The sequence below is a fragment of the Athene cunicularia genome, assembly GCF_003259725.1.
Source record: "Athene cunicularia isolate RWA chromosome 1 unlocalized genomic scaffold, athCun1 chr1_part1, whole genome shotgun sequence".
NCBI classification, from domain to species: Eukaryota; Metazoa; Chordata; class Aves; order Strigiformes; family Strigidae; genus Athene; species Athene cunicularia.
The window spans coordinates 13,636,747-13,657,753 of record NW_020799091.1 but is presented as its reverse complement, the minus strand read 5'-3'; the positions used below and the strand labels follow the sequence as shown (position 1 = coordinate 13,657,753).

At 36.0% G+C, this 21,007-nt stretch overlaps 1 protein-coding gene across 1 annotated transcript; it reads right to left on the bottom strand.

Annotated features, from left to right (window-relative positions):
- Positions 1-143: 143 nt before the first annotated feature.
- On the bottom strand, positions 144-20,964 carry CFAP300 (cilia and flagella associated protein 300). Its single transcript, XM_026847530.1, has 7 exons — positions 20,835-20,964; positions 20,281-20,362; positions 18,570-18,642; positions 13,465-13,631; positions 11,083-11,255; positions 4,914-4,980; positions 144-535 (listed from the first exon to the last, which is right to left on the bottom strand). The coding sequence occupies exons 1-7, from the start codon at positions 20,942-20,944 to the stop codon at positions 398-400; spliced, it is 810 nt and encodes a 269-aa protein (XP_026703331.1). The 5' UTR covers positions 20,945-20,964; the 3' UTR covers positions 144-397.
- Between the last annotated feature and the right edge of the window lie 43 nt (positions 20,965-21,007).

Genomic DNA, 21,007 nt, shown 5'->3' with positions numbered 1-21,007 from the left:
GGGAGGTCGGTCGGTGCGAGCCGGGCCCGGGCCGCCTGGCGCACTTTCTCCCGATTCCGCAGAGATTTCACTGACTCTGTAGCCTCCCCCCTGCATTTATGCGTCGTGGATCTGAAAAGCTGTTTTATACGTTGACAAGAGACCTTGAGAAATACCTTTTATTAGGTAAAACAGGTGAAGGAAGGAGAGACAAAACTGCCAAAATAGCCTCAAGAAGTGCCTTTTAAATACAGAAAAACTGTCACCAACCCCGTAGCAACATCTGCGTGAAGGTGTAGCCTTTCAGAGCGGATAACCAAGGAGCACGCCCTTCTTCCCAAGAAAAAGGAAGCAATTTCTACCTGAATTCCTGCAGAGAGAAGGCTACCTCCCTTATAAAGCTGGAGAACAGCCACGTTTATAAGTAGTTAGTAAATAAGCTTCCACCAAAACAGTGATACAGAGTATGCACGTGTCGCTTGCAGGGATCCACAATCAAGTAGGCAAAAGTCTGTTGGTGGCTTTTGCTTGAAGGGTAGCATAAGCCATTATCATCCTGAGAGAAAGTAAAAAAACCCACAGTATTAGAAACAACATAGATACCCATGAGAGAATTCATAAAATCTGAATGAAATGTAGCATTTTGTTCCAATGGTAACAATTTATTTCATGGCAAAATAGAATAAATACACCATAATTTATTTAAGCAGCATTATGTCTCCGTGAGGATCCTGACGCCACGAAATGCACGCCAGTTCTGTCTGCATAGTTCCAGTAATCTTGAAGTAAATGTAATATGAATATAAAATGTAAAATTAAAACATGTAAGCATGTGCTTATGCCATTAGAGCATAAAATACAGATGATTAAATACACAACAGCCCAATCAACGTTTCCTTTGGACCAGAACAAAAAGTTTGGGGTCTATATATTAATACATAAAGCTGTTCTATCAGTAATTCTTTCTCACTTAACATTTGCTAATGCGTCTGTTCAGTTTCAAATATTTGCATTTAAGGAAAACTTTCATTACAGCTCTTATTAACAACTTTGAACAGTTCTCCAAAATATTTTGTGTGCCAATACTCAGAAAGGGTTTGAAGGGAATCTAGGCACCTAGCTTCAAAATCCTCATGCTGAAAAAACATGTTCAGCTGACAAGCAACACAAGAACTGGGCTCTTCAATTTAACATCCTACGTCTGCACATGTCAATAAAAACTTCAGCACTGACAGGGCAGCACAGCTTGACACACACTTCAAATCCAGTAGGGATCCAGGAACTACATAGGGGGATCTTTGGAGGGTTGGATTTTTATTTTTTTTTTTCAGTCTGGTAACTGAACATCTAAAAGACAAGCAAATAAGTAGCTGACACCTCCTTTCTTTTAAAATATGTAACAGTTTCTTCCTGCTCCCCAACAGCTTTATACAACAGTTGAAGAGATGTAGGTTCTGTTTCAATTTTTTTGCCTAAGAGAAATTGCTATATTGCATATATTGTCCATTTTCTCCAGAAAAAATTTAAACTCCTGGACTACAGACTATTCCAGATTAGAGGCACATCTCTCACATACTTTTGTTGGAGCTGTCTTCCTTTGCATAAAATAATCCATCTTATTTGGACCAAGGACACATGAAAACTGTAACCTCTCTCAGTGGTTAAGGCAGTCACCTTAGACGGAAAAGATCTGTGTTCCAATTTCTGCTCCAAGGACCGTTTCTGAATTTCATCCAGTAGGTATTACTGGTACCCCATTTTTTCTTCTGTTATTTCAAAAAGGATGAACCCCCTACTATATGTTCTTGTGTCTTCCTTTGGGGGATTATTCTAGAGCATAAATCTTGAATTAAGATAAACACCACCACAAAAGCATTTTTAAGACAGGTAGAAATTTGATAATGTTTATTCACAGCATTTTCCAATGGTAGTCAAATGCCTCAAGCTAAAAATAGCATTCTATTTTTAAGCAACACAGCATCAAGCTCTGTAGCTCCAATTTTAAGATGCCTAGCTCTCTTCAGGTGTTTTTCAGGGATACATAGGTATCAAACACTGGATTCACAGTTGCAGTAAGAAGAGCAAGCTTTAAGATTTTACAGTACTCAGCATCACAATGCCTTTGGAGTTTGATCCAAAAATAACCTAAGCTAATGCATGAAACTGAAAAAAAGCAAGAGAAGATCGACCCCAAAATGTGATTGCTAGTTAAACTTTTTTCTCATTGCCACTGAAGATCCTGCTCCTGCAGTCCTTGTGGAACTGACTGACGTCAGTTGAGGTTTTGGCTGTTTAAAGGCAGTGTTGGCACACTAAAAACTTGTTCAAGAACAAAACCGAGTTAAGTTCTGGTGATCTGGCATTTCAAGAAACTCCATAATATACCAAACCTGGTATCAGGAAAATAAGAAATATAATCTATTTAAATGAAAATGGTTCTTCATTTGCATTAGTAAAGAAGGTCATAAACCCCTTAAAATACTTGAGCATAAAGGCTCTGGAATTTACAGAGACTTACTCTGGGTTTTAGAGCAACTGGGTGCATGTACACAAATTAAGAATCATACCAATTCCATCTGCAGTGTGGACTTGGGTTCAGACATGCAGGGGGTGTAATGATTGATTTACTGATGTTAGAGTAGGATCATTTTTTTTTTCTTTGTAGGAACACAGATAATGAGCGGATTATTTAAGAGTACATATGCATAACATAATGCATAGCATCAGACAGAAATAAAAATACTGCTGAACATCTCTCAGAACTGGATCACTTAAAAAACTTTTTTTAAAAAAATACTTTTTGAATAAACTATGCATTACACTGATTTCTAACACTGCCATAGCTTGAGTTCAGATAAAGAAAGTTCTAACAGATCAGGTAGCATCCAAATACTTCAGCTGTAACGTTTCATTATATACAAGCCCCAAAGCTCTCAAGGGTATTCGGAGTTCAACAGAGGACTTGGTCACAAAATTTAAAATTATTTCTCTTGTGATGCCCAGGTCTGTCAACTCTTGAAGCGATCTACAGACATTTATAACTCCACCTTAATACCTTGAAATAATTACGTCTCTAATACTGTGGATTTTTGAATATTGTTTCCAAAACAAGGGCTTCTTAGCAACAGCTTGAAAAGCAAATAAAAAGGAAGGGATGGTGTCAGGATGGGATTACATAAACTTCTTAATTCCTGATTCCATTTGTACTTGTGCATATATATGACTATATTTATTTGTCCATTTAGTAGTCCAGCATGCAAAAATGTGTGCTCTTCTACCTTCTCAGCTGCTCTTCCAGTCACTTTTACCAGCACAGCTTTTTTTTTTTTTTTTTTTTTTTATCAGGCTAAGAGGTTATGTCCATTTCTTTCAGATAGAAACCAAGCAAACATGATTTAAAAATTGTCAGTTCAACATTAATGTCATAATGATACAATCTACAGTTATTTACCAAATGAACTCAGAAACTAAATCTACTGCAGAAGTGTAGTTATCTCCTTGAGACATTTTTCATCATAAGCACAAGACATTTGTGTTCCAGTAGGTGCCCTTCCTGTCACTGCCAAGTAGAGTTTAAAGAACTTTGATCCACAGAGCCACTAAACAATCTAGATATACCCATTTAAGCTTTTCTCTATTCTGAGAGAAAATTCTTCAGCATGTTCTTTAATGGAAAGCAGAATTTCAGAATTCTTCTTCACCTCACAAATTTTCAGAATGTGCAGTAAAGCCCAATTTTCCCCCAAGCCTACAGGCAGGATAGCCTGCTCTGTATTTACACTGGATTTTCTTTTGTCCATCCACTTTTTTGTTTTCAAAAAGTTGACAAAGCTTGTCTTTTTTTCCTTTTTTTTTTTTTTTATACTGATGATATTTAATGTATGGCAAAGACAGTTAGGGGAGATCTTAACTATCATGCACCTACCTACACACAGAAATCCACACAGTTCACATCAATACATTTGATTCAGAGATGGGAAGGAAACCGTAATAACAGAAGAACATCAAGTTATCAGGGTTTTGCTTTTTTATTTTTATTACAGTCTGCAGCATAGTAAAAACGTAAAATTTGATACACCCATAAAGTGCTTATTTTCAAAACCCTTTCAAAAGCCTTTCATGAATCACACACAGTACTTAAAAGATGATGACCCACAGACAAACAGCTGGGCTATTGGCAATTTACAGGGAAGTTTGTGCAGTCCGAGATGACATCAGCTAGTTCTTTTGAAAGTGGGTACGTTATCTGACATTTAAGTATTACATATTCTGGTTACTCAAGAAGAATTTGGAGTAGTTCATCCTACTGTAACAATTAAATGACAGATATGCTGAATCTAGTAAACATGAAGCCAGTTCTCAAACTTATCTTGATGGTAAATGTATGATTTTGCAAGAGAAACAGATAGGAATGAGACTTGACAAGGGAGGGGAGAAGAGGTTAGCAGTCATCTCACCACCCTAACCTTTTTGTATACTGAACTTCCTTGCAGTCTTTACAGAAACAGATGTAATACAAGCTGCTCAGAAAATTCTAGCCACATTTCCAGAAACAGAACTATACAAAGTCAAGAGTGGATTCTTAATCCTTACTGCTATGTTAAGTAGATCTGAAACAAGAATTTCTCAAACCTAAAGAAATTATTTTTTCATAAACTAGTTTCTGGATGACTATTATGACTTCAAGTGTAAATCCAATAAACCTATTTTTAGTGAGCTATCAAATAAAACTTTAGTTGGTGGTTATTGATGAAGAATTAATAAAGAGGATGAGATCAGGAAAAGAGTTCATGAATAAAAAGTAACAACTATGGAAAAATAACCCTTTAAAATGGAATCTTATGCTTTCTTTGTGTAAATGGCAATTCATTATTTTCATGTTACGTAATGTTACTTCCAGTAAAATCCTGTACCAAAAAATTATTAATACTTACATATGCAGTCACTCTGAAGACTGTAGAAATAATTTGTATTTCATTAGTTTCAGGATTCTTTTGAACACTGAAATACAGGGGAATAAATACATACTTAATATGTACAGTAAGCATGGATTATTAAAACCTTCATTTATTAAATGCATTTTAACATATGCACTGTGTTCTCATTCAAATTTGATCAAGTTCATATTAATAGTTAAAATTCAACTCATGTCACACTGACAATAAAAAGGTGCATTGACCATTGTTAGATAATGTGAATGTTATGAATGTATCTAGTCATCTGAGTTGGTTTCACTGTTTTCAGCTACTAAATCACAGCAATACTACCCAGGCCTAGATGACTCCAGTATAAAGTCTGCATTTTGATAGCTATGAAAAGTTATTAAGCTAAACATTTTGTAAAAATCTTTTCACGTATTCTTTGAGAAAAAAACTTGCAAAGTGAACTTCTTTAATACTGACTACAAGAAGTAGTAGCAGTACAGGTGAAGAAATGCAGACTTTTGCTCATTTTTAATCAATATATAATTATAGTTTAGGCTACTTTTTCCTCCTTTGTAACACTGTATATACAGACAGCTATGCAACTTAGGATAGTATTAGTTCTGAATTTTTGTATTTCCAGGCTGTGTTTGTCGTGAAGACTGCCATTTCTTCTATCATGACTACTAATAACACTACGATATTATTGCAAAGCATCCAGCCATCTCTACATCTTTTAAATTTAAGTATTTTTAAATGTATCATTTTTCCTCAGATCTGCTTTAAGTGATGCTTACATTTCTTCATAAATTAGATCATGTAACTTCTATTAATGTATCTGATTTCACAGATTCCTGTTTATGATAAATCGTTGTGGAGCAGTTGGCACTTATAAATTCCATACTTACACAGTTCTAAGAAATGCATAGATCAAAATCTGCCTTGTCACAAACAAGTTCAGTTCCCAGGAAAGATCCCAATATAGCCAAGTTGCTAGAGGATGTGTGTTAAACACAGCCCAGTTGTACACTGTACCAGCTCCAAGCCGCCTGTGACAGCAGTCCTCTATTACCACTGCTTTTGCAAAGCTTCTTTTTATAAGAACAAAAAAACCCCAAGTCAACCAACATCTTTGTTGATTCAATCTCTCCAACCAATAAAAGAAATTGACTCTCCAATTAACTGATTTCATCTATAGAGTAATGACACAGTCATGTATGAATTAAGCCTATACTGTGAAGTTGATCTTTCCTGTGGTAAGTCACTAACAAGGCTTTCTCAGAATTTTTTGTTGCAGCTGACATGTTGATATACTCAACAGTGGATTAAGATGGCATTGCTGAAACTGGTACTGGCCTCAGCTGTCTGCCTTACCACCCCGCTAGAGATTACTGCCTTCCCAGCAGGGACAGCTCAACTGGTTCATGACTCAACTTCTGACCACTGCAGTTTACAGACCAGCATATTAAGATAAACTAATATGGATGTCCGTTTATGCTAATGCTCTGGGCTGTAAACTGCAGCAGTTCAGGAACTGTTTAAGCATCTCTGATGAAAGAGTGACAACTTTCAGAACAAGGTTAGTGGGGTTAGCACTTTCTACCATATATCACCACCCCCAAAGGCTACAACTGTATTTAAATTACTCTGGCTTCATATTCTTGTGTCTGAAAACAATGCTTTCCATTTCTAGTTTCTTCATTTATATGTTATATATATATATATCTAAGATAACAAAGTAAGGGGTGATAGAGAATAAGTCTTCCTCTTTAATCCACTGCTTTGAGAAATTTTCCCCTTGTGGTTAGCTTCCTGTAAGTCATTTTTCAGACGGAGTGTTTATTTCTAGTACTTTGGTTAATTTTTAAGGCAAAATACTATATCTGCCAAAATCAGATGAGATTCTTCCCTTGCTTCCCTTTACTTGAAAGAAACCAGGAGGTTGACTTTGACAAGCTCGCTTGCTCTATTTTTTTCTTTTTTTCTCCTAAAAGATTTCAGAAAAAACCCTACATTGTCTTCTTGAAAAGGAACATATTTCCTTTAAGATAGTCTTAATATTCTCCTTTGTTCTTTCAAATTGTTAACTTCTGAACTATTAATTGAATATGGTAATTCCTTCATCATTTTAATGTGCATCTATTCTCTTTTTATGAAAGGCAAACTTCTTTCTCGTCTCTCAATTCACTTTCAGTTCTATTTATATCCTAACCTTACTGGCAATATTTTATTAGGCTTTCCAAACATTAAAAGAACAACTCAATGCTTTCACATAAATTAATTTATCCTGGGAGAAAGGGCATGGAGATGGCACAGAAGGAAGAAGAGAACAATGACTACAAGATACTACAGCAGCTGTCACTATGGAAGGGACACTGTCAGAAAAATCAGGGGTTAGGTACAGAAGACAAGATTTATCAACACAGATTCATATATTTTAATTAACAAGTTTTTGTTATGTAAATGTATTCTTTAACTAAACCAAAAGTACTACAACAAGGATTCTGACATTATTTAGCTTACACAAGATACAACACAACGCTAAAATTTTGGATGGATTCCACTGGTCAGACGACTTACTGCTGGATTACTAACAGACAAGAAGGTGTGCAGTAATTCATTAGGAAGTAGTTATTATTCCTTTCACAAACAAGAAAATGTCTGCCATTTAGTAGTTGTATTTAGAAGTCCCTAGCTGTACTTGTAAAACATCTAGAGTGGTTAATTTCAAAATATTACTGCATTCTCTCATAATAAAGCAACATACATGGAAATGCTTTAATAAAATGAAATCTCAAACCTTTTGATGCTATTTTGAACACTAGTGGCTTTGAGTTAGAACTCAGGAAAGCCAGAAGAAAGGCTGTAAGAAGGAGAAGTGGGGAAAAGTTTGTAATAGGTCTGCCACTTCCGACACTAAAGACACCTTTGTGGAACTCCTCATCCCAAGGCTTTTTTCCATAAGAAAAACTTTTACAGGATCAAACCGTGGTGGTTTATACCTCTATAAGGATATCATGATTAGAATAAGTTCATCTGTGGGGCTAACTTTTCAATGCACATCAGCTAGCACCTGATAATTACTATACTATCCACTTGTTTTTCACGAGCCTTCTGAGGCCTCAAGACATAAAAATTAAAGCTTAAGAGGAGTACACTTGACAGGATTTTTTTATACTGCAAAAAGTTCTTAATATCACTTTACAAAGAGTAGAAAATATCCAATGCAACTGCAATCCAAGGTGAAATGAAACCAGATGCAGAATAGCAGTCTAGGAAAGAAGAATTTAAATTCAACAGGAATTTGAAGGTGAACTGTTTGGTAAACAGAACTTGAGAGACCGCTACTCTCATTAACAATTGTTTACTGAAAATAAAAGCCATAAGAAAGTAATTTTCATTGCTTTATTTTCTGGTGTACTTTGTGCAAAAATGAAGTAGGGCACAGCATGGACTAGAAATCATAATACTGTGGCATGAGTGTCCCTCTTCAGAGCTGCATTGCTTATCCTTTCACTGGCTTTTTTTCTCTTAAGATGGTGGTAACAAAACAGCAACATCATTTTGGATAAACTGCAGGCAGGGGAAAATGAGACAAAGCAGGAGACAACCATGACTGTGAAGGGGGAGGGAAAGTCTGAAATGTCAAGATCAAAAGCTTTTCTCATGGGATCAACAGAGAACTTATTATCAAAGGAGAAAAAGAAAAGATTTAGTTAAATTGTGAGTTTCTTTTTAAACTCGTAGTGAGTGTTAACACCAGCTCCACTGGCAGTGAGAAACCAGTAGACATTTATAGGTGCAGAAATGGAGAGACATATGGTAGATAAATATTGAAGATCAGTTGTGTCACATAAACTGAGTAGATGTACTTCAAAACTTTGGAGGCTAGAAAACAAGCTGCCAATGGGAAAAAAGAAACCAAACAAACACCCAAAAACCAGAGAAATGGATCTTGATAAGTTTTCTCCTGGTATTATATAGAAGTAGCACACAGAAGAAAAATCACAGAAATATATAAAGGGTCAATAAAGAACAGGTTGAGGGTAAAGAAAAAGCAAATCTTGAAAACAGGATGAAATTATGGGGAAGATTTTTGAAGTTGCTTTTTTTTTTTTTTTTTTTTTTTTAAGTAACAAGAACTACTTGGCATCCTTGTCAAATTTTACAGCAGGAAAAGGAAAAAGAAGGGGAAAAGTTTTAAGGAGATAAGAAGGTAAAGAAAAGGAGTGGCTTAGAACAAAACTTGAACATGTTTAGGAGAAAACAGCAAAGGGAAGCAATAAAGTGAAGGAACTGATTGGATTTGTGCTTTGTCCTAGGTCAATTCAACAACACAAGGCAGAAACAGCTGTAGTCAATGCAGAGTCAGATAAGGCCAGGGATTAGAGTAACAAACAGCTTGTTTCAAATGCAGAGTGAATGATTTAAAGGGAAGGTAGAGCTGAAGCACTGATGGATCAGTTTATGTCATATTCTGTATTTCTGAAGAAGCCACCTGATTTCCATCTACCTATGGTATTCATACTGATGGTATGAAATATCAAAACTAATCACACTAATAAGAAAGCTCTGGTAACTAATCACTGTATTCAAATTAATACACCAAGCAATCTAAGTTCATTATTGCTAAAAAATCTTTTTGGAATATGAACAAAGCTCAATTTCTCTGTTTCAGTGGTTTCTCTAGAAGTATTGACTGTTCTACTGCTACTTTAATAATTTATTTTAGGTGACTCTGTGAAATAGCATGTGATTAAATCAACTTACACGCCAAAAAGCACTGATGATTAGGAAATCTGAAAGCTGCTTAGAAGATTTGTGAGCTTTTTTGGTTAAGTATTACAAAAAATTCCCAAACCCAGCCAAATATTTTGTTTTAAATATTTTGTATGGATACAGTAATTGATACACAAGTGCTATAGAAGTAAAGAAATATTCAGGTGATTAAGAATCACTGGGTCTAATCCTTTCACTGTACCTTTGTTCAGACATACACATTTTACTCTTAAGTTTATCCAAAGACATTTTAAGAACAGACTTAATGACAAGTACATCTTACACATTTTTTCCCAATATGTTTGTGTGTAATCTTAAAAGAGGAGATGAAATAATAACTGGTCATCACACCATTCCAAATAGAGATGAGAAGGAAGAAAAATATCAATTCCTGCTTTAAGCAATTTGAAGCCTTTGTAGTGTACATTGTAGTGCATTACTTAGTATCCGCATTATTAGAGTTCTTGTACTACCTCTCATTTCAGAGGTCTTCAGTTGTTTTCCATTAATATTGTTCTTTACAGTATCCCATGAACACTTATTATGAGTGCCAAAGTAATATTTCAGTAATATCATTGACAATCTTCATATTCCCAATAGTTTAGCTAGGAATGAGTCTTTGCATAACCGATTACTACGTTCCATTTCCCACTAACTAGGAAATAAGAAATTTTGTCAATCAGATATATCAAAACAGGGTAAAAAAGTTGCCTTTTTTTCTGAATTTGAACCTCTGACCAATCATCTCTAATCTCAAGGAAAAAAAAATACATACATTTCCAAACAATTCCACACACATCATTTGCCAAGTCTGGTGTGTAAGTCCACTGTTTCATGTTAACAGCCAGATTCTAACCCAGCTTTATGCTGTGAGAAGTGTATTTGTGGAATTAATATTGCCAAAATCTAACTGTATTTAAGAAAAAAAACCCAGCACAGCTGGAATAAAATATATACAGAACTAAAAATTTCAACTAAAGTATTTCAATTTTAAAATCCTAAGCCAAAAGCAGTTTGAAAGTAGTCCAAGACTTAATTGTTGATATTTTATCAATGACAGTGGGAACACAATCTGGTTCCAGTGCCATGGCACGTTTTCAGTAGATGATTACAGAAACAAAAATCTTTAAAATGTGAGTGAATTATAAAACATCAATGTCCATATATGTAACATTAAAAAGTTTTTATGTGGGACAGATGCCATTACAATTGCATATATTTTGCCATTGAACTACAACCATTGTTACACAGTAATAGTTGAAGACAAATAAGCTTGCAGATTGATTAAATAACAGCCCTGTTTTTGAAGCAGTACCACACAATAAATTTACACAAATCAACATAAAAGTATCTATGCACAGCACATACATTTACACAATTGTGTAAAACAGAAAACACTCACCTCACCAAGTCTTTATATAAAGCTTTTGTAGTTTCTAAGTATGGGCCAACTACATCTTCAAACTGGCAAAGAGCTCCTCCAATGCAAAGATGCTTAAAAAGACAGAACAGAAATTCCTTGCGATCCAGTTGACTGAATAAGTCATAATGGTCTGAATCTTCCAGAAGCAAGACCTTGTGGAACAAGAAAATAACAAAGAAATCAAATAGAAGAAAATTTCTTATTTGTGATTAAGTTTATAAACAATGCAACTACTTCGCTGTATGCCACACAGAGTTTATGTCCATATAAAATATATGAACTAAGGATGGAAATAAATGTCTCTGTAAATCCTTCTTCCAATGATGTTCCAAATTTATAGATACAGTGTAAAGCAGAATCACTGTCAGATTTGTGCCCACAAGACATAAGGGAAGATTTTTTGAGAGTCTCATTATTCACTGGTTAATTGTTCATCACTAATGAACAATTCATCAGTAATGAAGCAGTCAGTAACCTGAAAATAATCTAGCTGTATTTGGTATGTCAATCACTGCCAATTTGTTTGTCTTTGGTAATTTGCCTACATTTCCTTTTTTACTCTAAGTTTACAGTTATCTCACATTTGTAAAGGAATTGCAAGGATCTCCCAGAGGAGATCACTCAAACTCACCTTATTCTTTACTATAGACTCTAGTGAGCCTTTACCTGTAGCCTGGATTAACCAGACAATACTATCCAGCTGCTTCCATGCATCTCACCTGCCTTTTGTTGCAATATTATGCGAACACAGAGGACTTGCTAGATTAGTCCTAACATTGCACACTGTAAGGGTGGAGAGGAATTGTAACTCAATATGGCTACAAGACATTTGAGTCACATCAGCTGAACTGCAGACGCAAACCCAGGGAAACTGGTCAAAGCTAGACAAGAGTTTATGCTCTCTGGCCCTCTTTATAACATCATTACACAACCTGAGTAAAAAGGGGTCAGGGCAGCAACTGTTGTTGATGGTCACCTCATACGTATGCCAACCCCCTTCTTCACTGGAGCAAGAGAAGATGTGGCAGGTAGGAAAGAAACACGGAGTTTTGCAGCTGAGGGCCACCCTCTGATATCAGGAGATAGACAGTTTGCTGCCCCCTGCAGTCTACCATCCTAGGGCACTGATTTAATTTAATCTGAATTTTGACGTTTTACAAGTAGGAATCACGTTCATTTCAAACAAATGCGAATCCTTCAACTTGCAAATGAAAACACACACATCCCTTCCAAGGGAAGGAAAATGGAAAAAGAGTGAAGCTCCAATCATTTCTTACTTTAAATGCTGCCTCTAATTTTCCTACATTCAATATACTTAATTATTAGAAAACAGTTCACACATACCCAACTTAGAAATAAATACATAGTATTTTGAACTGCTAGGCTACAAACCACATCTGAATTTCAAACACGAGCTTGAGTTCTCTCCTTTTCCCAGAACTTTACAAGACAGACCAGTATTTCAGGCCACATCCTGTAACCAGTGTCACTGGTTCAAATACATTGTCTTCAAAGGATTTACCAAGTGCAAATGAGTGCAACTCTATAATTAAGTACTTACGTTGATTATATATACAAGGAAGAGCAAAATCCAATTCGCCCATACTATGCTTTGCTAATACTAAACAAACATAAGTTTTAGTTTATGATGTCAAAAGAAACACTTACACTGAAGACATACATTGGTTAAGAAGGTGCCACTGTTAAAGAGATTCTTTTTCAGAATAATCTGCTCTCTGACAACTCCACTGGAGCATAACAAACAGTTTTTACCTCACGGGCCTGTTCATGAGTTATATTTAGTCCTTTTCCAGTGTTACACTGAAAAATAATTTTCCTTTTCATAGTTTCCCTTGCTTCAGTGAAAATACATGAAGATGACTTTCCTTAAATGCCTTCACATATTATATGGTCAGCATTCGTGGCCAGGAATGCTTCAGGATTTAGCTATTGAGTAAGTTCAGTTTCATCAACTACCTGGAAGGTTGGGTGAACTCACAGCTCTGCGTATCACGGGACCTTTTCATTGGCACCAACTGTTTTCCCTCCTAGGCAAGTGAGCAGATGCATTTCCCCCCCACACACATACCCAAGCACTGACTATTTGAGACAAGGGTAAGTAGAAGAAGGTTTTACCTTTTTCTCCCACCTAAAAAGGAAAGAGGGCCCACCTGGAAAACAGCCATTGCTTTCACATATTCAGGTCCTGCAGCGTCTCAGTAATTTCTATTGCATGGCTATCAATGCCCATTTTTACCATGGAAAGTAGTATTGTCAGGAAGAAGTATACTGAAAAATGTGTCCTTATGGTACCTAATAGAGTATGAAAAATTATAATAAGCTATTTATTGCTATACTGACCTTCCTTAATTCATCAGAGATGAGAATATCATCGTAATAGTCATCATAACATTTCACAATATCTCCAGTTTCTCTAACAACTCCTCCAGAGTACAGTCGATCAAAAAATGACATGGAAATCTCTGTACAGGGCACCACCGTAGCTTCAATTTTTGTCACTTTGGAACCTGGAATATATAGGAAGGCTTCACTCCAAGTCTCTTGCAATAAATAATAGGAGAATTTCTATATACTAATGGTTTTACAGTAATTTGTAATTAATTTGATGTAGTATGGAAATAATCAACTTCTCTAAATGGTTGTGTGTGGCATATTCTCTACAAAAAATACAGATCACATAAATACGACTCAATCCCACAGTCCTTCAAAAAACAAAGAAAGCTAAGAAACAAGTGTAAAGAAAACATTAACTTCATCTAAATGGTACCTTCCATTCAGGCTCAAGTGTCTGCTCCCCCTGTTGGTATCAAACAAAACAAGTAATAGATGAAACATACTGGAACTCAACATTAACCCTTAGAAATCACATTCCACAGCTTCAGCCTTAAAGAATCTGTGGACAAATAGCAGATTCCGTGTGATGAAGTACAAAACTGTAGGTTCCCTTGATGGGAGAGTGGTCAACAACATCACAATATTAAAAGGCTTTTGACCATACAATTAAAGATAAAATAAAGTGGTGCCCTGACAAATTGGCCTAAAGGATCACTAAAGACTAGCATTTAGAAAATGTCCAAATTTCACTCTAGGAGACAGTATTTCAGGAACAGAAACATACCAAAAAGGGATGTATGAACCATGATGCTTCCAAGAGCAGCTATCATTTCATTCTGAACCTAATCTTCGCAAGAGCAGCATAACGTAAAATTTCTCTTGCCCCCACACTTCCTAAAAGTCTTTAAGATTTCTCTCATATGTTATTACATGAAGATTATTTATTCATAGTTTAAGTAGCATTGGCATTTTGGTATCTAAACCCAGGCAAACTGTACCACCTATCTGATCAACACTAAGAAGAAAAATTAAAGAGAAGTTACAAGCTGATGGCTTGAAAATATGTCTACTTAAGATAAAAATACTGGCATTAAATATATTATTATTTTATTGGGCCAATGTGATGTAAAGAAAATCAGCTATAGAGAAAAGCTCAGCATTTAATTGGTTGGCTTCACATCTGTAGACATCGTTATGAGAAAGGGTACCTTTTATTAAAGAAAAAAAGTTTAGGACATTCTCCTACCTGTCCACATAATGACTATCAAAAAATAATCAAATTATGTAACCAAAATCACAAGTCAGAAAAAAACAGGACTTACAGCCTCATAACCTAAGGAAAAACCCAAACTGTTCTTTATTTATTTACTTATGCTCCCTCTCACCCCCTCACCTACAGACACCTCTGACTTCTAATTCTCCAGCTTCCTTTCACAAGGATGGAATTTTTATTTTACAGAGGTTTAATAAGAGCTAAATAAGCCTCTAAAATATAAATTATTTTGTGAAGACATATGAATCAAAAACTGAGTCAAGACTAATAAAAATCAGATGTTAAATGACTTGAGAAAAGAGAGACATCTTATATTTTCCCAGTTATTGAGCTCAAGGTATAAGAAACTGAGATATTTATAGGCTTTCAAATTGTTAGGATTTTATGGGGGGAGGGGGAGGAAAGGAGACACACTTCTGCTCTGAAACAAGATTTTATGAAAGCTTTCATCAGGAAAAAAAATCAAGAGCTTTGTAATCTATTCAGTAGTTCAGAAAACCAAACTATAAATGGAAAAGTTTAAATATCCTGGAAGCTTCTATTCTCCATTTGAGAGGTGAGGTTTGAAATTGGAGATTCAGAATTTCCTGGAAAAGAGTGACCAGTTTTAATAACACTGTAAAAGTGAGCAATAAAATAGGAAGAAGAAACGCTTTGACAGCTCTGCAAGTGAAAAACAAAGAGCCGAGAAGTACTGAAGCAGATTAAGCTTCTTACAACAGCTAGCTCTGGAATATCTATAAAGTGCTGCCAATATACTTTTAAATGAACACGTTGGATACCTAGTATGGGGCAGATAAACCCTGGACTAGGTATATTTAGAATTCTTCCCAAAGTTTAAGAAAGATTTTTACCTCAGGGAAGCACCTTGCAACTTATGAGTTACAAACCATTTTATATAGAACATACACAAAGCAAGTTCAGTGCTCTGTACCAAGATGGTATTTCAAAAGTTAAAGGTGGAGGTTGATAATTTATAGGTTCAAATGACATCTAAAATTTTCGCAAATGATAACCTATAAGAGTAGTCTAAAAATTTACTGCTTTAAGATTACCTTCCAGATTTTAAACCTCCATTCCAAAGGCAAGCAATCATTAGAGGTTCAAGTACATATGGAAGCTCAAGAATCTTAGGCAAATACTACATTTTTATTTACACAAAAAGACAGTAACCCTATCCCTTTGAAGATAACTTTTCAAGTGTTAATTGAGCTTAAGCAGATACAGTCCTGCCTCCCCAAGACTGCTGACAGGTGCAAGGCCAGTAATGTTTCCAAGGAAAAACTACTATTTAGTTTTCATTGCAGCTATTTAAAAATGCAAGACTCAAGACATAAGTTGGTATGCATCAGATTTGTTCCTTTTGCTGCTTCTATTTTAGAAAGATGAGAGTAACAGATGAAGGGGGGGCTTAAAGCACATAACAGAACTATCAGGTATTCTGCCATGCAGCCAGGAAGAGGGGAAAAAATATTGCTACTACAGCAGGCAAAAAAGTATGGTGTAAGAATAGGTAATTAAATATCTGTCTGATCAGATGAAGCAGACTAGACAATATCCTTGTGTATTGTTTACCTAAAATGTTATATTTCAAATACTGATAAAGCTGGAGTTCTTGAGACAATGTACTATTGTGAGATACTGCCAGGAATCCCAACATGTGGGGGACCTGAGAAGAGAGGTACATGTTGCATTCCTTGGGGACCCCATGTTTTATGCCACCTTTTGATCTAACAGATGGAGACTGAGGATATTATGGTCTGATAATATTAAGGTGAGGATGAAAAGCAGTCAAGAGAAGAATAAATTAGATTAGACACAGGAAAAAAAAAAAGTAATAAAGACCTTTTAGAAACAGATTTTACAAAAAAGGGGACCACAGCCTGGAAAAAGACAAAAGGATTATGAAAACAAACTCTCTTGTAAGGTAATACTATATTGGTCTTTTATATAATGCTGACATTTTTCTGTGGATCCATAAATACTTTCTGCCCAAGCTCATGGTGGGGAGAAGGGAGGTTTTTAAGAACCTATCTAAACCTCACTTATATTATGTATCCAGAATATCTCCTCCCTGAAAAAAAAAACCCTAAAATTTTTGTTTGCAGGACAATAAATACAGTATTTGAATCAACATAGATAATGTAATTTTCTTCATATTTTCTAAAAAGCAAAATAAACCCATTTCCAGTATTTTCTTTCAGGAACAGGAACTTGTTTTTAAAAGAGTTACTCCACAGTGGTAAGTAAATTATATACCTGGATTAATATACTGGCATGTCTGAAGAAGCAAATACTGGAAGACGAATTCTAACCTCCTCCCACTCATAGCTAATTCTTACTATATTTTCAAAAAATGCACATGAAGACTAAGTATAGAAAAATGTCCCAACATTCCTCACCAAAAATAGGCAAAGAATGGGAAGATGAAATTTTAAGAGCAAATGGGGTATACCAGCTGTTCAGGATTTAGAAAGGGAACCCTTCCAGTCCTCAGAACAAAATGCATTACTTCTGTGCTGAGGAAGACCGAGCAGAATCAGGAGTTAAGCTGGGATACTTGGCAAGTGACCCTCCGCTCTTAACACGAGGTATGTAACCTACTGACCTTCACTACAGGGACTGGCAAGTCACAGGCTAGACAGATAGCCTAAAAAAATTCTTGCCTAAAGCAGGAAAAAGTTTACCCACAGTTTGAAATATATTTATTTTCTTTTTGCTTGCCAGAGTGAAAAATAGGTACCTGAAGGGGAACTTGAGATATTTTTTGCATCTTGTATATTTCAATGGTTTTAACAGCTGAGTACAGTGTTTGGAAAATGGATTTTGCTGACAAAAAGGTGGCAATGTCTAGTGTCATTGTATATAGTGAGGAAAACTATGCCAATTCCAGAGAACTGAAATGGAAATGATGGAAAATTCCCAAAGCTCCATTAAATATTTACACACAGTAAAGTATTTTCAGACAAACCTGAAGAACTGAGGACCTCCCACTACCCCCTTTTAAAATATTCCTAAGGAAAATCACTTTGGCAATATCAAGAGTTCATATTATACACAAAATCCCATTACACTATCACATGCAATTTCCATGAAATTGTGTGTCATTTACATAATCAAAAATACGGTTGCAAAATGGTTGCATAAAATCATGTGCTATTTGCTTTTGGTCTTTCTCCTTCAGTGTCTCATCTCCATCTACAGACATAATCAAGGTTATAAACTGATAATGATATGGCAACAAACTATAAGTCAACCTTATGCCCATGACTGCAACTAGAGCAACCTATCACATGGCTCTCCTTCTGTGTCTAGATCACTTTTGTTGTGCAGATAGCATATTTGCTCGGGGCTGTGCTCTATCTAATCTTCTGTTCTCTCAACTTTAATTTGTAACAGAGCAATAATCTCAGATCTGTCCTAAGTAAGGTTGTTGGATCTGTAGAAGAGTATCTTTCTTCAAATATTGTCTGAATAAGGTAGTACTATAATTCCACAATGCAGTTGATCATGCCTGGATACATGATCAGGTCAGTTGGATGTCACAGATCATTTAAAACCACCTCTAGTAGCTTGGTTTATGTATCAATGCAGGGGTCAAGGGAAAAAAAAATATAAAATGTGACAACTTAAACTAGGTAAGAGTATTTTCTTATTATTTAGTAAAATAAGTCATTCTTTAAGATATTTCAACTAGGTGAAAATGTACATATATGAACTGTCATTATTACAAAATGGTAGAGGAAAATAGTTACAAATAAAAAAATTTATATTACAAATAAAAAAAAATATACAAATAAAAAAAAATTTATTTAAGGTTAATTTATTCTAAATTTACCCAATGTAGTCCATTGTCCTGAAGCTGAGAGCAACTTTAAGCTGGAGTTCACATTTTGATCGTTAAAAAATGCCTATAATATTCAAATAAGAGAACACAAGTTAATGAAATGAAACATAAAATCATATTTTATAGTGCCTTTGATACTTTCAAAGCAAATGATAAGGATCCACTTAGTAAGTAGGTTCTGTATGATCTTTCAGTTTGGGTACTAAGTATCAGACCACCAAATACATGTTTTTGTAACTTTGTGTAGTCAGTGTCTTTTATATACTCAAGATATCTGCATGTACATAATTATATATGCAATACTAACCTTTTACAGTAAAGCATTTTTAGTCCAAGAACACATAAAAAGGTTATATGTAATCTTTGGAGGTACAGAAAATGGAGGAAGAGAAGAAACAATTCTATCTCTCCATGCAATGTTGTTGAAGTAAAAAGTGAAATGCTAAGTATGATTATAGAATTTACATTTTGTAAATAAGTTTGAAGCTTGGAGAAGTGTAGAGACACCCAAAAGTTATTAAACAGTTACAGAAGAAATCCTAAAGTTATTTAAGGGATAGAGAAGATATTCCACAGTAAGACCTGAAGTATTCAATCTCATTGATTTATCAATTAAAAAAAAAGGAGACATAGTAATGTTGGTAGCTGACAAGTTTAAATGATAGATAAGCCAATTAAGAAAACCCAGACTTATGTATATGCATACATGTAGAGTGAATAATCATTGAAGAAGCTGCTAAGAAAATGATGGATTTTTCAGTCTCTGCATCTCCAAATCTCTTTACCACCTCTCTGGGATACAGAGAGATCAGACTATACAATGTAATGGTCCCTTTGTTCTCAATTAATTCACAGCTACTCAGAATTCTCATTTCATAGTGATATTTTCACATTGTTAATTCCAAAGAACCAAGCATTGAGAATGCAAATGCATATTTTGTAAGCTTCAATCATTTGAAATGTTTATCAGTGGGAGATGAAATATTGGTTATTTCTATGTGAATTTCTTTAAAATACAAACAGGTTGAATTCCTTATCCAGGTTAACAATATAAAGTAGACATACAACAAATCAAAGAGTTGTTTTTAAAAGAACGGATGTAATAAAACCACAGTTTTGGGGTTTTTTTTTCCTGTCTGCAAATAGATGAACAGATTGGACTTTGCAGACAGTAAAAGTGGAGGTGACAAAACCAGCAAGAGACTTGAGTCTTCAAAACCTGAAAGCCCAAAATTCCAGTATAAAACAATGGTATCCAATAGATTTAAAAATATTTTCAGATAATATAGTGCATATGCACGTCTAATTGCATGGTGTATTTACTGTTAATAGCTGTGAGCACGGGTACCGACTGCATGTACACTGTTTAAAGTCTCTCCCAGGTGGACTTCCCAACATTAAATGCGGTGGCCAAGAGAAGCATCCAGTTCAGGTTCCCATTCTTGTGAATCTTGAATGACTAAATTGTTCCCTCTTAAAACATGGGTAACATTAGCACAGACTGAAATATTTTTTCTGGACAATACAGTTAACCCACAAAGTAAGACTTGAGCACCACACCTAAATCACCTACTTTCAAGGAGACAGTGAGCAGGTGCACAGCATGCTAACACTGCTGCAGTGCTTGCCATTATGCAGTTTTCCAATAGCTGTATTTTAATGGAAAAAAAGTCAACTTAAAATATAAGGGATTTAGAACTACCATAACAAATTCATCCTTCTGATGGGGCTTAAACTGCTGGTCAAAACTGAATGCTTGAGCTGTGATCCTGCCTTGCATGGACCTGAAATGGAAAACCGAGATTAAATCTTCTGCAGACATACTAGGTACTTACACACTCTGAGAGTTTTCCTAGGTACACTACATAAAGTCTTATTCTGACCAATAATTACACTTCTTTTTCTTTTTTTTCATTCTCACTTATAACCGCCTCCCTCCCGTCCCGGCAGGGTGAGGGATGCACAACCGCTGCTCAAGCAGGGTTAGAGCAACGCTGCGAAGCTGAACTGGATCTTGGCTAACTTTGGACCGGAAGATGCCTTATACCCCACAACAAGCGTTGCCTGAAAAATCCCGAGGAGACTTCCAATTAAAGCGGGGGGCGAGGAATAAAAATAATTAAAAACAAAACAAAACAAAACAAAAACAACACAGGGACCCTCTGCCCCCAGAGCGGGAGCCCTGAGGGCGCGGTGGCGGCCCCGGCCCTCAGCCCGCCCGCCCTTCCCTCCCGCAGCGGGCCTTCCCCCTCCCACCATTTGAGGAGTCGGCCCGCGGTGTCCCTGTTCTCCAGGCAGGAGAAGGTTTTCTGGGGCAGGGGGCGGAAGGCGAACGCCGCCGCGCAGCGCCGATCCCCGGCCGACATCTTCCCGCGCGGCCGGCGGCTCGGCGGTTGCCGTGGGAACGGCGCCGCGCAGGCCGGGCTCTA

Coding starts and splice junctions, on each gene's coding strand:
- CFAP300 (XM_026847530.1), bottom strand. CDS start 20,944: ATGTCGGCCGGGGATCGGCGCTGCGCGGCGGCGTTCGCCTTCCGCCCC. Junction 4,981..11,082: donor TTATATAAAGACTTGGTGAG/GTGAGTGTTTTC, acceptor CCTGTATTTCAG/TGTTCAAAAGAATCCTGAAA. Junction 536..4,913: donor TCTTCAGAGTGACTGCATAT/GTAAGTATTAAT, acceptor ACTTTCTCTCAG/GATGATAATGGCTTATGCTA.